This window comes from Equus caballus, chromosome 4 (assembly GCF_041296265.1).
Source record: "Equus caballus isolate H_3958 breed thoroughbred chromosome 4, TB-T2T, whole genome shotgun sequence".
Lineage (NCBI taxonomy): Eukaryota > Metazoa > Chordata > Mammalia > Perissodactyla > Equidae > Equus > Equus caballus.
This window is the reverse complement of record NC_091687.1, coordinates 56,491,554-56,506,076: the sequence shown is the minus strand read 5'-3', so window position 1 is coordinate 56,506,076 and position 14,523 is coordinate 56,491,554. Positions and strand designations below refer to the sequence as shown.

The 14,523-nt window shown below is 34.6% G+C and overlaps 1 protein-coding gene across 1 annotated transcript in view; it reads right to left on the bottom strand.

Moving 5' to 3' along the window:
• Positions 1-632: 632 nt before the first annotated feature.
• ITGB8 (integrin subunit beta 8) overlaps positions 633-14,523 on the bottom strand; it is an 80,081-nt gene continuing 66,190 nt past the window's right edge. Inside the window, exons 10-14 of the mRNA XM_001497221.6 lie at positions 13,664-14,069; positions 11,086-11,311; positions 9,375-9,481; positions 6,208-6,371; positions 633-6,112 (exon numbers count right to left, since the gene is read on the bottom strand). Coding sequence (XP_001497271.1) covers positions 5,990-6,112; positions 6,208-6,371; positions 9,375-9,481; positions 11,086-11,311; positions 13,664-14,069 — 1,026 coding nt within the window. The 3' untranslated portion in view covers positions 633-5,989. The remainder of the gene's footprint in view (positions 6,113-6,207; positions 6,372-9,374; positions 9,482-11,085; positions 11,312-13,663; positions 14,070-14,523) is intronic.

The following is a 14,523-nucleotide window of genomic DNA, read 5'->3' as shown; positions in this document are numbered from 1 at the left end:
CAGCTGAGCGACAATCTTCCTCAAGCAAAAAGAGAAAGATTGGCAAAGATGTTAGCCAAGGGCCAATCTTCCTCACCAAAAAAACCACAACAGTGCAACCCTTCTATCTATAGTTGTGCTACACATAACTTTTCCTTCAAACTATTAAAACTCCTTAAAGACAGGGAATCTTTCTACATGTCTTAAACTTTTAATGTGTCCCCTCACCTACTTTACTTTCTCCCTCAGTTAAATAAAGAAAAACTGCAACACAAGAGTATTTCATAAATTTCGGTTGTTTAAATATGACTCTCAACATGATATATTTGTATCAAGGTGATGGTAGAAGTCTCTGGCTGGTAGAAAAAGCCTGATTTATCTTTTAGCTAAGTTTTCAGTTCTTTGTAATTAAGATATTCCTTCTGCTTCCACCATTGGGCAGCTGTTGAAAGGGAAATACAGCAATTAGGATAGCCCCACGTCTTTACCATTGGCCCTACAATTTTCTAGAAGTAGTAGCTTTTTGGAATTATGTAATGTCCTTTACCAGTGACAAAATATGGATGTTATTACAGTTCCTTGTGTGACGTGTGCTGTTGTCTTACAGCTCTGAGGGTCATGCAGCACACAATGGTAAATAAAGAAGCATTCTGTTCATTCTTAGATCTTTACATTTTTATTTTAAAACATAAAATTTCATATCGGTTAACACCTACTTTTAAACACAATGATGCATTAATTAAATGCCTTGTCATAACTGTTATAAGCTCTGTTAGAAAAATAAACATCTCACAACAAACTACAGTGTCAGCTCTTTAATAAATACATAAAACAGAAGTTAGTAGTCAATCAGAATTATATGAACAGGTTCATAGTATATTATGTAAAGTTATCATATTCCCCAATTTTCTGTGTCATTTAAGGCGACTTAACTTTATGTATAATTCAAAGCCAGAAATAATAAGAAACTTGTTTAATGAGAATTTGTTTCCTTTTTAGAGCTACTTTGTATTCAAATATTTTAATTTAAAAATATTCTATATTAATTCTTTTTACAAAAACAAGACTTGTTAAATGAAACAAATAAGGTTATATTATTGATAATTTAAAAACATTTCTAAAATTTTTTTATAGAGGTTTAAAAAATTTAAATGAAGTAGCTAGTAAATGCAAAATAGTTTTAAAGTTACGTTAAATATACACAAAATGAATTACTATATTAATATGTGCAAATTTATATTTTCTTATAATTTAGAATTAAAATATTTTATATTCAATATTCTTAATAAAATCTATGTACCATACTTGTCATTGTGTAAAATACTTATCAAAATCACATTTATCCATGGTACAGTGTAAAGTTAGCAAAAGTTCTTTACACGACACACACATTTTCCATCCTTGATGACTGCAGTGTTTTTTTTTTAAACTATTGTTGGATAAGATAATTTTAACTGAAGTAGGTTGTAGAGATTAGAAACCTGATTAATAGAGTTAGTTTACAAAGATAAATTTTATATGGGAAAGTATTCCAGGTAGATAAAGGAGTAGTGTTATTACTCTCAGGTATTTCGTTAACAGCTGCCAAGATAGCTAAACAATTGTTTCATATAATTCAAATAACTTAAATATGCAGTTTTATGACAGTCATTACATGGGCTTGAAGGTAAATTTATCAGAGCCAAGGAAAAAATCAAACAAAAGAACAGAAATGGTAAAGAAGAATTAAAAAAATAGGAGGACTAGAAAGGCAAGTATTTTTCCCACAGCACTGATTGGTTGTATCATATTTTTCTCCTGTCATTGACAGAAGACATACAAGATGCTGCAAAATCTAATTATGATGGTTTCATGTAATATTTTTCCAGTTCATTCTGTGTGAAAATGAGATGATCATATGAAAGTATTCCTTAGAAAGGAATAGAAAGAATAAAAATTTGTTAATGAAACTGGGAGAAACCTAGCATGAAGTATAAACGAGAGGTTGAAAGAGCTTTTACAACCTAAAGGTCTGCAGGATCTGAGCTGAAGTCAGACGGTGAGTCTCCACGTTGAGTTGCATGTGATTCAGTTATACTGAAAATTGGCTTCCTATGTTATCACATATGGGTTCTCAAATATTTATAAGAAAAGGAATGTCCCTATACCCTTGAACATTTAGTTAAAGATGAATTAGTGTAATATTTACTCAAGCACAACCTTAAACACTGCATCTAAGATGCCAACGATTGCAAGATACATCACAATTTCAGAGATATTAAATTGAAAAAGTGGATGTCTTAGAATCAATGATATATAAATATGTATAATCAATTACCCATAATAAATTTGCCATAGAGGAATTATAAAAGAAAAGGGAAGTGATCTGAAAGAACGCTAGTTTCTTTGAAAATATATATCAGTTTAAATTGCATGAAATGGAGTTCTTAAGTTCACTATAGATAAGGATAGTTCTAACTTAAATGTTAAGAGTAAATAGAACAATACAATATGCACATGATTGAACTCTCAAGTAGCTATATTTCACTTGATACTTTTATTAAAATATATAGATCTCAAATCCTTTAAAAGTGAAAAGCTCAAACAGTTGTAAAAATTTAAAATTCTTAGTTTTTAATGAGTCTGTCTTTCTTCAGGTGCATAGAATCAAATGAGTTTTAAAATCATTGAGATGTTTGAAAATGAAGAACTTCATTATATCATTACATTTATTTTTCACAATTAGGATTTTTGAGCTTGAAGTTTTAGGGCAATCTCTTAGGAGAAGTGAGTGGAAAAAAGAGTAAAGAAAGGAAGGAAAAGCCACTGAGTCTCATTTACTATGCCAGGTACCAGGAGGAATATAATTCTATGGAGAAAAATTTTCAGAGTCTATCATAATCATATTTCAGTGTCTCATGGATGCCTGTTGTCATTACATATGAATATCTTCAATGAAGATTAAGTATATATTTTAAAAATACTTGGAATTTATTCTTTAGTGAAGTCTTACATCTGATGTATCCACTAATTTTGAGTTTTAAAAAATTTGTCTCCAGAGAAATCTATTCTGTTTAACTTTAGACTTTTTTAATCTTTATAAACCAAAGCTAAATTGAACATTTAGAACATAGTAAGATTTTTAGTGAATTTTTGAGTCTTGCAGAGAATACCTATGACTTCATAAATATTAATAAATTTCCAAAAAAGATATCAAAATGCTTGTAAATCCATGTACACTGCAGTGTAAAGATGTCCCCAGAGAAATAAAATGCATGGAGTTATATTGTAGTGTATATATGGCACATTTCTAAATCATTACAATACTTTAGGGCACAGAAATACTGTCGTACCAAAAAGTGTTCAAGTTCTTAACTTTGTTAACTATTTAAAATTTCTTTACTTGTGTTTAATATCAGTGAATCTCAAAAGGCTCCTGTGGTCATATTAGTTGAAAATAGGTTCTATTTACATAAATTATTTAATCTAAGAATACCCTGTTCTCCCTTACCTTTTAATTAATTCTAGCTAGTCAAACATTAATTCTCTTCTCACAAGCCATTATACAGGAAAATATCAATTATTCAAGTAAAATATAAGCTCTAAAATGTTTAAGAATTAGACCTTTAAGTAAAAAAAGAAAGAACAAGACATCACAAACATAACTGCAATCATCATCTAGCATTGAACTGCCTATCAGGAAGTTTGTCCCTTGCTAAGATAACAGCCTTGGTCTGTTATCAATTAGTGCAAACTAGTCAGAGTGTAAAAATATAAATCCTTGATTTTTAAGGGTTTCGTTTTATTATGCTCTTTTGGATAATTCATACCACATGGAAATTAGTTTATGAACATTGTAATGTTCACTTTTTAAAATGTCAACATTTTAATGAATGGATATTTTTTACTTTTCCCTTTTGAGGGGCTGTCTACCATTTATTTTCCTTTAAAAAAGGATGCTGTATGTGACAGGCAAGCCAAAAAATATGATTTTTAAATTATCCTTGGTGATTAAAAGTATTTTACACAAGTGAGTCACCATACTGAATTATATTAATGTCCCCAATCTCTCATTTGGGGAAGGAAATACAGTTCAACTTAGCGTCATAATTGCTTCTCTGTAGGGGACGGCTAATGGAGCTGCTGTGTTTGTTGGCTCCAGAACAACTTATTATATGTTTTTAAATCCTCTTTATGGTAGAATATGGAGTGGGGGTTAGTTTTCATTGAAATGCAAATATCTAGTAATTTGATCAACTCAAGTGCTGGAAGACAACAAATCTGAGAAGATAATTATAAAAAGATGTTTTAAATAAATTCCTTTTTTTATCATAGGCAAAGCTCTGTACTGCACACAGGACTGTTGGGCTTCTAGTCAATAAAATCAGACTGAGTATGTCTATAGGGATATGGTAATTGTGAAGAAGTTTCCATTGGGGAAGTTAAATGTTCATGGCCTCTGTAGTATCAAGCTCTTGGGCTGAACACCACACAACTCCAGGGGGCACTGTTCACACAGGCTATGGTATGACTGGGTTTCCCTGAAGTTAGGCCATGCTGAAGTCTCTCGGAAGCTAATTAGCAGGAAAGACTGGAAGCCAATCATGGACATTTCAGTTTGAATTACTCTTTTCTGCTTTGCTTTGTAATTTTCTCATGCCCATATACTTAAGACTTGAGTAAAACACATTTAAAAATACTTGCCAATTGAACATTTTAAAGATTTAAGAGGTAGCATGATATTGTGCAATGAACACTGACCTGGTAAGAAGATAGAAGTTCTCTTCAAATGCTGCCGCTTAATCACTTGGGTGGTTTTTGAGAAATCATTTAAACTTTCTGAGCCTCGGTTTCCTGACTGACTAAAAGGGTGAATTAGCTTATTTCTAAGATATTGTCTATCTTCCTCCAATTGTATACTTTTAGAATTCTGGTGAGTGGAGTTGAGGTGATTCAGGGAAAGAACGTCCTTAGGCTTTATTGAAGGGCAAAAATAATATAGCTTTTAATGTAAGAAATGCTAATATCAGCTTGGAGTAAATATCTAAGAAAAATCATTAAAAACTGTGGCACTTTGTTTGAGGCAGAGTTTCTAAATATCTTGTGAATTTCAACCTGATGATTAGATAAATGAAGTGGTGAAGAATCTATCCAGTTTACCAGATAAGAAGATATAAAACTCTACATCTGCAAACAACGAAGCTGTTCAGATTTTGATGTTACTTTACAGTGTCCCTTATTAAATATTCAGCTTTTAAAGCCAGTATTCTAATAAAGTGACATTGTATTATCAGGTTTTTATGGCAGTAGTAACTTAGCACTTATTTAATCCAGTCATCTATGACATATATAAACTTATCCTGTAAGAAAGAAAACCAAAATATAAAGGCAAAGAGGAGAGAATGTTGGAATTAGTATCCATCTTGTAAAAAGAAGAAAACATAAACACACATGCATCAAACTACACAGTTTCAAAAGCAATATCCCTCAAGATTAACATTTTATCTGTTCACCTCTTGAATGAGTGAAACACTAGCCATTATTCGTTTAGCTGTTCTTGTCTGTTCACTGCCAATTGTTTAAGTGTTTGGCAACATTAGTATAACTGCATTATTATTTTTTTCATCCAAATGTTCAGTGCAGGGTTTATTATACCCTTGTAGTGACACAATGCCGAAACTATCTCACAGCCTTGTCTCTCTCTGGGAAGCATAGGAATAGTAGGTACCTGTAAAGTGTAATCAGTGCTCTTCAGATGATCTACATTCTATGCTGATCTAAATAAGTTATATATTACAGTAAAGTGCTACAATGACACTAGTCTCAAACAGTAGTAAGACACATTTTTCTCTGAAAAATTCAGCAGCGATATGAGTCACATGGTGATGAGGATGCTTGTCAGTCTTCATTTGAGTGGACAACCAGCAATCAGCATGATCTGGAACAATTTGTCTCCTCCTGTGACTTCTAAAATTATAATTTTTAGGAGCAATACTAAAAGTTCAGTTTCCTATAAAGTACTTTTTATCTTTTAAAAGTTGCACCTGAACGTTTCATGAGCATTTAATTTGCTGATATCCATTTTTATTTCTTCAGGTTTCTCACGTCGGTAAGTTACTGCTCTTGTGCAAACACTTTGCAGAATCAACTTGTCCTTGATGGAGAAGAAATATTACCATCAATAAGGGCCTACATATTGGAAGTAGACAATGACATATTGATAGTAATTCTTTTTTAGAATTCACTGACCTTTTTTGAGGCTGACACTCTGTAATCTGCTGAGGACTTAATTTTATTACTATTCCATTGTAGTATCACCTGTCTAATGATAAGGACTTTAAGCAACCCAATCAAGAATGTAACTATGAAGATGATGAAAAATATTCTCAAGTAGCTTGGGCTAGAGAAACATTCTGCAATGAAGCAAACAAATAAATGGATTTAAAAACTGAAATGAGTAAATCAAAGAATTCTAACAAGTAAACAACGTTCACTATCTCATTGAATAGGACCAGAGATATCTGCAAATCTACGTTTTCAAAACAGAGGACTGCCATTACTGTTGACTCTAAAAATAAACTCTCTAATTTTTATTACACGTTTATTACTAAAATATTTTCAACAGAAAACTCTCCTTTGGAGAATAGCCACAATTAAGGTATTCAATAAAATGATTTCTTTGCAGCTCAATTCTTTAATTGTATTAACTGGAATGTGTCCAAATCCCTTAGCCAAGTATAATTTTATCAATGACAGAGAGAGGGACTGTTTGTGATGCATGCTGTTGATCTCTAAGTGGAAGATAGGATTTAAAAAATTATTTAACAGCTCTGCATATTAGCATATGTTTCTCTTATTATGCTTGCTCTTCGTTTGTTGCACATCAGTAATGGAAAATAAAGTAAACATCTGCAGAAGCTAAAATCACTACTACTTTAATAGACAAATAAATATTTCCTTTGAAATGGCAGTACAAGTTTTCGTTATTGTTACACATAGCTTCTCCAGGGAACAAGAGTGTCCAATTCGGGACAGTATGCAAATCTCTTTCCTCAATTTTTATTAATTTATTTTTCACTTGTCTGTTAACCAAATCTATCCTATTTTGCTTTAAAAAATTCCACTGTGTATTTTTTCAAGAACAAATAATTACTAGCTAGAAAAGGAAATACTGTGTTAAGAGAGGAGGCATTCTAGATCTCTGTTTTAGCTCCAGACCTTTGGCAAATTCTAGCTGGAAAGTCTACAGGCTCTGTGGCTGCCAGAGGTATTACCCTAATCCAAGAGGAACATGGTTGCACAATATGTAAATATTCCACAGAACCCACCAGCTTCCCCAGACTCACAAAATTACCTTCTGGCCTAAAGGTGCATGTTTTCTGCCCATTCTCCAGACTTTGGGGGCTTCACCTAAATGTCTGAAGGTCTCCCTGAGAGGGCCTTTCAGGAGGAGATCTGCCAAGGCTTAGAAGAGCGATCACATAATCATGGGTGATTTATGTCTGAATTCCCAGGGATGACCAAGCATGCTCTTGAATAAGCCAAGAACTCAGTAACAAGGGCAAGGGCTCCTCTCCAAATGGGAAGACTTAGAGCCCAGTTTTCTTTTGGTCAGTCATAAGGTTCCTTGAAAGAAAGACTAAAGGGAGGCTGGAATACTGCTAATTGGAATAGAAGCACCAAACGCTAGTGCAGGTCTCCCTTTGTTACAGGTCTCACACACAGAGAGAATCCAAGATGCTCTAGTCAAAGGTGGCGCCCTTGGGGTCTTCCATGGCAACCTTCAAGTTCATCACATGCACGCCTTTCCTTCTGACAGACTGTCATTTCCCTTGGCTGACTTAGAACTACTCAATCAGCTAAGGCAGATCCTCAAGGGGAGCATGGCTTGGTCCCACTTACTGGCTTCTTGCCCAGTAGGAGCTTAGCCAGGAAGACCAAAAGAACACCCTTTAAGTGTGATTGAGTGGATAGATAATAGAGGTGGCTAACAAATGCCCTTTCCCTCTCCTTGCACAATAGTTGGGAAGGGCAGGGGAGCCCCCTAGCTACTGATACATTTTAGAAATATTTCTAATGGGTTAGGGTAGAGGACATTTTCAGGGCTCAAATCTGTGTGCATTACTTTTAAATGTCATTTTGGATAGCCAAACATTTAGCCCTGGCCATGAATCTTTTCTGAGTTTAGGTCAAGCAAGCTGCGAGCTTTAAGGGGAATACTTTTTGTAACCATGCTTAGGTCAGAGTAGGTTTGTTTACTTAACATAATAAATGACATGCTGACAGTAAGGGCTCTATTTATTAGAAAAGGCACTTGGCTTTCTGGAGTGATTTCTGCAGCCCCAGCTGGCAGCACATGGGCTCTTTTCAGAGCCAAATTCATTATGGGCTAAGAACAGTGTGGATGAGAGGGAAGAAGGAAACAAAACTCTGGAGAAAGTTATTCTGTGCGATCTCTCTAAGAGCTAGAATTATTCTTACAAGTTGGAGGAGAGACTGAAAATAATAGCAGCAGTAGGCATGTCTTCAGTGAAGACATAATTTCAAGCTTCACTTCTAATTCACGTGTCGTTTAACAGCTTTATCTGAGCAAAGAGGGGTGCTGGCTTTTGGGTTCTAACGAACTTTTGTGTAAAAATGATCTTTGGGTACAGCTCTCACATGTTTCTCTCATGTTTATGTCATATTTTAATTTACATGCTTCTTTCATGTTCACTGGCTCATTTAATTTCACACAATTCTTTGAGGTTGGTATTACCTCCATTTTACAGATGAGGAAACAGGCTTAGAGAAATTTTGTAAGAGAGCTGATATTTCTTAGCTACTGGTGTGAAAGGGCATGCCTTAAGCCAAGGTCTTCAGACTAAAAGTGCCATACCTTTATTACAATTCACCCCTAAATTATGTTTATATCAGAATGAAAAGTACCAGGAAAGAATGGCCCTTTTGAAGTTATGTATTTTGCAAAAGCAGATCATTGCTACTCAGAATTTTTTGTCTTTACCTGAAGCTTGAAAGTCAACAATGGTTTGACATGAGGACGGTTATAACTGGAAGAAAGTTTGGGTTATAAAGGATAATTATGGCTCCTCAGATCTTGTCTCTAAGGGTGAAAGGGACTCTAAACAGGAAATTCTTACTCTTGGCTCACTGAGGCCTCTCTAGAAAATCTGTGGTGTGCTTCTACAGAGGTACACAGCATGGAAATTTAGCTGTGTAGTTAAGATGGGAGATCTAAAAAGTCAGCCAAAGCATGGCGAATATACTCAGCTGGTTTTATAGAGTACCATCTCTGGGAGATTGAAAACACTGAAGCAGTTAGTCCTTTCTTTAGGATGGTTGATTCTGGGCGCTTTGGGGGAACAAGAGTCTCCACAGATACTCTTCAGTGCTTTGATTATTAAGCTTTGGTTTACCTGATGTTTGGTCTACATAATGCTGTTCCATGAGAGCACATGAGGTTTTACACCGATCAAGTATAGCTTGAGACAGATTGTGAGGGTGAAGGCATTGCACACAATTCCTGTAAGGGGAAACAAAAGTGAAGACATTGAATCTTTAAAAAGGCTGGAGACAGGCCTGGTGGCACAGCGGTTAAGTGTGCACGTTCCACTTCAGCGGCCAGGGGTTCACTGGTTCCGATCCTGGGTGCGGACATGGCATCTCTTGGCAAAGCCGTGGTAGGTGTCCCACATAAAAAGTAGAGGAAGATGGGCACGGATGTTAGCTCAGGGCCAGTCTTCCTCAGAAAAAAAAGGAGGATTGGCAGCAGTTAGCTCAGGGCTAATCTTCCTCAAAAATAAATAAATAAATAAATAAATAAATAGGCTGTAGCCTGCAGTATTTTCTGCAAGAAATAAAATACCGAAATAGAGTACTACTTTAAGACAGCAGCTTTGTAAAACTGGGAAAGAAAGCTATGACATTTATTTGTAATCTTGGCTCAATTTAGTGCCATGACAAAGTTACATTCGAACCATTTAAAATATTTTAATAATGTATAAAATCAAAATAATGATTTTTCTGTATTGAGAAGAAAATGCCTAGAAAATGAATAAAATACTCTCACTACAAAAAAAAATATGCATAGATGGTTTAAAAGATGAATATTATGATACTACCAGAAAACTTTGGCAATGACTACACAGTTCAAATTTAGTTGGGTTCATTAGAAGTAACTCCATCGTTATGTTTAACTGCTGTGTTTCCAAGTGAGTTACATAAATTACTATGCATAATTTAAACAATTTTACTTGAGCTACCAATCTGAGAAAATGATGTCTTAAAAAATTTGAATAAAACAAATTGGAAGGCACAGTGATGTTTAGAGTAGTGGTCTTTGAGCAGGACTCAAATTGTTATTAGAAAATTAATTATTGGCACAAAACAATAATGCCACCTTCATTTAACTCATCACTTTTCATTTAGCTATCATTTATTTCTAGAGTGCTTTATAGCCACTATAATTCTTTATCTTTAAAATAATAAAAATAAAACAATAATAACAATTAATGTTTATTCTATGATGACTGTGCCCCAAGAACAAAAGTTTAGGTTTTTTTTTTTATATGAATCATCTAATTTGATTCTTTCACAGAACTATAGCAAGGTATTATTATTATTATCCTCGCTTTCGATATTAGGAAACTGAGGCACAGAGAACTTCAACCACTTGCCCTAAACTAAACAGCTAATTAACAGTAAGCTGGGAAGCAGGCAGCCCCTAAATCATCACGTCATACACCTTAAACTTACACAAGGTTATATGTCAATTATATCTCAATAAAGCTGGGGAAAAAACCCCACAATGAACCCTTATGCACACTGAATATTATTCTTTAAAAAAACTCAAATCCTATTTCAAAAAAGCTAAGGCTTTAGCTTTTTATCTAGTGAAAGCCTAGACAAATTCTGATGCTTCCACAGCTTTCTAGTGGCCAAAGATTAGAATCTAAGTCTTCTAATTCCCACATTCCCCATTCAGTTCTTTTTTAGTGTGATGATAGCAATTTATCTGGCGGAGAAGATCCAACAACTTCTAAGAATAAGGAAGGCAGAATAAAAAAGGAAGGACATAGCTATAACAAAGGACCGCTTTATGTATTTTTGGAGTCAGAGAACACATACCAGTTTTCATTGCAGGCTGTGTGACATGTGGGGCAGTGTTCACAGAAGCGGCCGATGCTCTTGGGATCGGTGCACTCACACTTGCCACATACACATGTGCCTCTTCCACTACATACTTGGCCCTTTGGGTTGACACAGTGCTGGGCTGATGCTGATGGGCACTGGCACCGATCCCCTTCCCAGCCACTGAAGCACTGGCATCTGCCCGCTTCACACTCTCCGTGCCCTGCAACAAAGACACTCCAGGACCTAAATTATTGGGGCCACCAACTTTGTGAAGTGTTCCCAAACATGAATTCCCCTCCTATCTCCATGGAAACACACTGACAGTCAAAGTGAGTAGAAACAGCATCATTTTCTACTTGTCTGACATACACAATTCCAGGCCTTAGGAGCATCTCCTATCAAAGTTGTTCTATTATAGATCATCTCCCAATGCTAATCTATTGTGCTGACAGTTGGGAAGTCTGCCCTGCTGCAGTTGCCGCCCTACTACTTGAAGGTCACTGTACATTCAGTTTTAAATTAAAAGTACACAATTATAAAGAAGCTATAAGGCTGAAGTAATGTTAATTGTCTGACTTGAAATCTGAAAAGCAGGGGTCTTTGATTAACAGCTTCCATAATTTATTCTTAGTCTCTTGTTACTGCTAAGGGCCTGGCATAACTTTGAAGGTCTGTGAGGCAGACCCTTCTAGTGCTTCAGTTCTGTTAGTTCCATGTTTAAAGATAAGATCCCCGGGAAAGTTGAACTAGTCCTTTCACGTCTTCAGCACATTATTTAACAGTAGTGGGGCATGTCCTAAATTATGGTGTGAGCTGTGTGTTGGGATTGGGGGCATTTATGCAGACAAATAAGTTGAGGAAAAACACTGTTTATGTGTAATTAAATGGATTTTAGATTGCAGGAAGTCTCCAAAATTTAATATGCTTATGAGGGGGTACATTTTACAGGGTTATATAGTGTTTCTCAAGCTCATTTGGACACAGACCTCCCCTTCCCTCCCCACCCCACCCTTCCTTCCTTTCCTCAATTCCTGACTTCTTCCCTCCCTCCCTTTATTGTGGAGTACCTTACAGGGTAACTGTTCCATAGAGTCTACTGTTGGATTAGCTTAGTTTGCTAAGTGAAAAACTAATGAGGTCCAGGCCAAACAAATGCCGGCCAGACGTCATTCCCGGTATGTAGGCTGCACGCCTAATCCTAGCCGGCTGATCTGTGAACATGTGTTTTTATTCTCAAAGGAGACTAGTGAAGAAAATGCTTGTCAGCCTACAGTTTGCACTTATAACTTACACATAAATAATTCAAAGCAGATTCTTAACTGCCTGTGGGTCAGTAGTACCACAGTGACATAGAAGGGTCAGTACATTGATTTTTGATTTTTTACTATAAGCAAAGACTGGGATTCTTAATGTATTTCAGACTTCTTTGAGAGGTTGACAGCTGTGGGAAATGATCTCAGAATTATTTTTCTTCCCTATCCCAAACAGGATTAGGTCTAAAAAATTAGCAGATAATTGCTGGTTTGTTCTAAAGTCATCTATAATTTGTTCTATCCATGATACCTGGTACACCTGAATAAATGTTTAGAATATAAAATATTCTGTATATATAATAAAATAAAAAAGGCAATTTTCCATCACATATTTATATGATATAGGGCAAATTTTTAGTTTATACAAGAATAGAAAATTTATTTTGTATAGGTTTGTTACTTTCTATATGCTTATGACAATGAGATATTTCAGTTCATCAGTAATTTAATATTTGCTTACCAAAGTGTAAACACTAAAAAAGTGTTTTAACAATAAGTGGATTTAGCACACTGTCATATAAAAGATAATTCATTTAAAAACAATTATTTTGTGTTTTCAAATGTTGCATAGATTTTCTGGAATCTAACCTCTAGGTGGCAATAAACTAAATTAGCTAAAAAATACTTTTGATATTTTATTTTAAATTATTTCATTTTTAAGTTTGGTCTGCATGTAGCTTCTGGAATTAATCTTTTCAATTACTTATGAAACCAGTATTTTCTTGAAGAATGCTGTCTTTGACAATTCCGTTGCTGGCATTGTTCTAAAAATAAACTGGAGATGTTTAAATTGCTACAGATTTACAATACCCTCTATAATAATGCATTAAGAATTTTCCAAAGAATGAAAAGTATATTTTTATAGCTCACTATCTGAGCAAACTGGAGGGAGTGACCACTGATGAGAATGGATCAGATCATTCTAGAAGAACACCCCGATTATAGAAAACTTGTCAGACATCATCAGTAATTTCCTTTTCTGGTATATATCTTTACAAGGTCAAGGCATACTAGAGAATAACAATTAACTTTTGGTTTTTATTTTTAAGTATTTCCTGTACAAAATAATTTAAAATATAAATATCAGAATCATGTGTTATAAGTCTGTTGCCATGCTCTAATTTCACAGACTTTGAAATTTTAAATATTAAATCTAGATTCAGGGTTGGTAATTATAAAGATGTGATTTAAAGATACTTTAACATATATGGTAGTTTAATAATGACTAGTAAAAACTTCATGTATATATTTATACTCACCCGCACACAGATTTCCCTGGTGGTATGGACAAGAAAAGTCATCCTTTTCACAGTATTTTCCATACACTTTTCCAAGCTTAATTTTGTGACATAAACATTTCCCACAAATACAGACTCCTCGACCGCTGCAAACAGGTTGATCCTTGTGTGACTTGCAACTCTCAGAAGGAAATTGATCTTCATCAAAGTGACATTTATTCTCATCACACTGGAAACACTTGGCATCTAGAAAAGTTTCATCTACACACTTCCTTTTAGATCCTCTGCTGTCATCACACTGACAGCTGCAGTTTCTGTGTATATGAATTTTAGTGGTTTCATTGAAACCAATAGGTTTGATTATTGCATAGCTTTTTCCTTCTGTGACATCACATTTTTTCATTGTAACTGTTACATTGAAAAGAACCTTAATTTGAGAGAGAAAGAAAATATATTCATATGTCTTGATTATTTTTATTACCAGTATTATATCTGTTAATTATATTTTGAATCAATAATATACTCTTATAGAAATTAATATTTATAAATTACATATGCACTCTCTTTCATACATAGACATAACATCCTTTTAAAGTTTCATTTGTTTCCTAATTAATGAGCTAGAGAGTTAAAAGGATGCAATGACTGCTGCTTGCCTACATTGTACCATTAAGTGGACATGGGTTTAAGCCTATTTGAAATGTCTACTCCAATTCTGATGATTAATTTATGTCTTCAATTGATTTCTTCACAAACTTAAGAGAGAATAGACCATTTTTTGGACTCAGCCCTTAAAATATGGGGTTACTGAATATTTTGCATTAGTGATAGACCAAATAAACTAAAGGTTTAAAACCCTGAGATGAGATGTTCAAATGAGC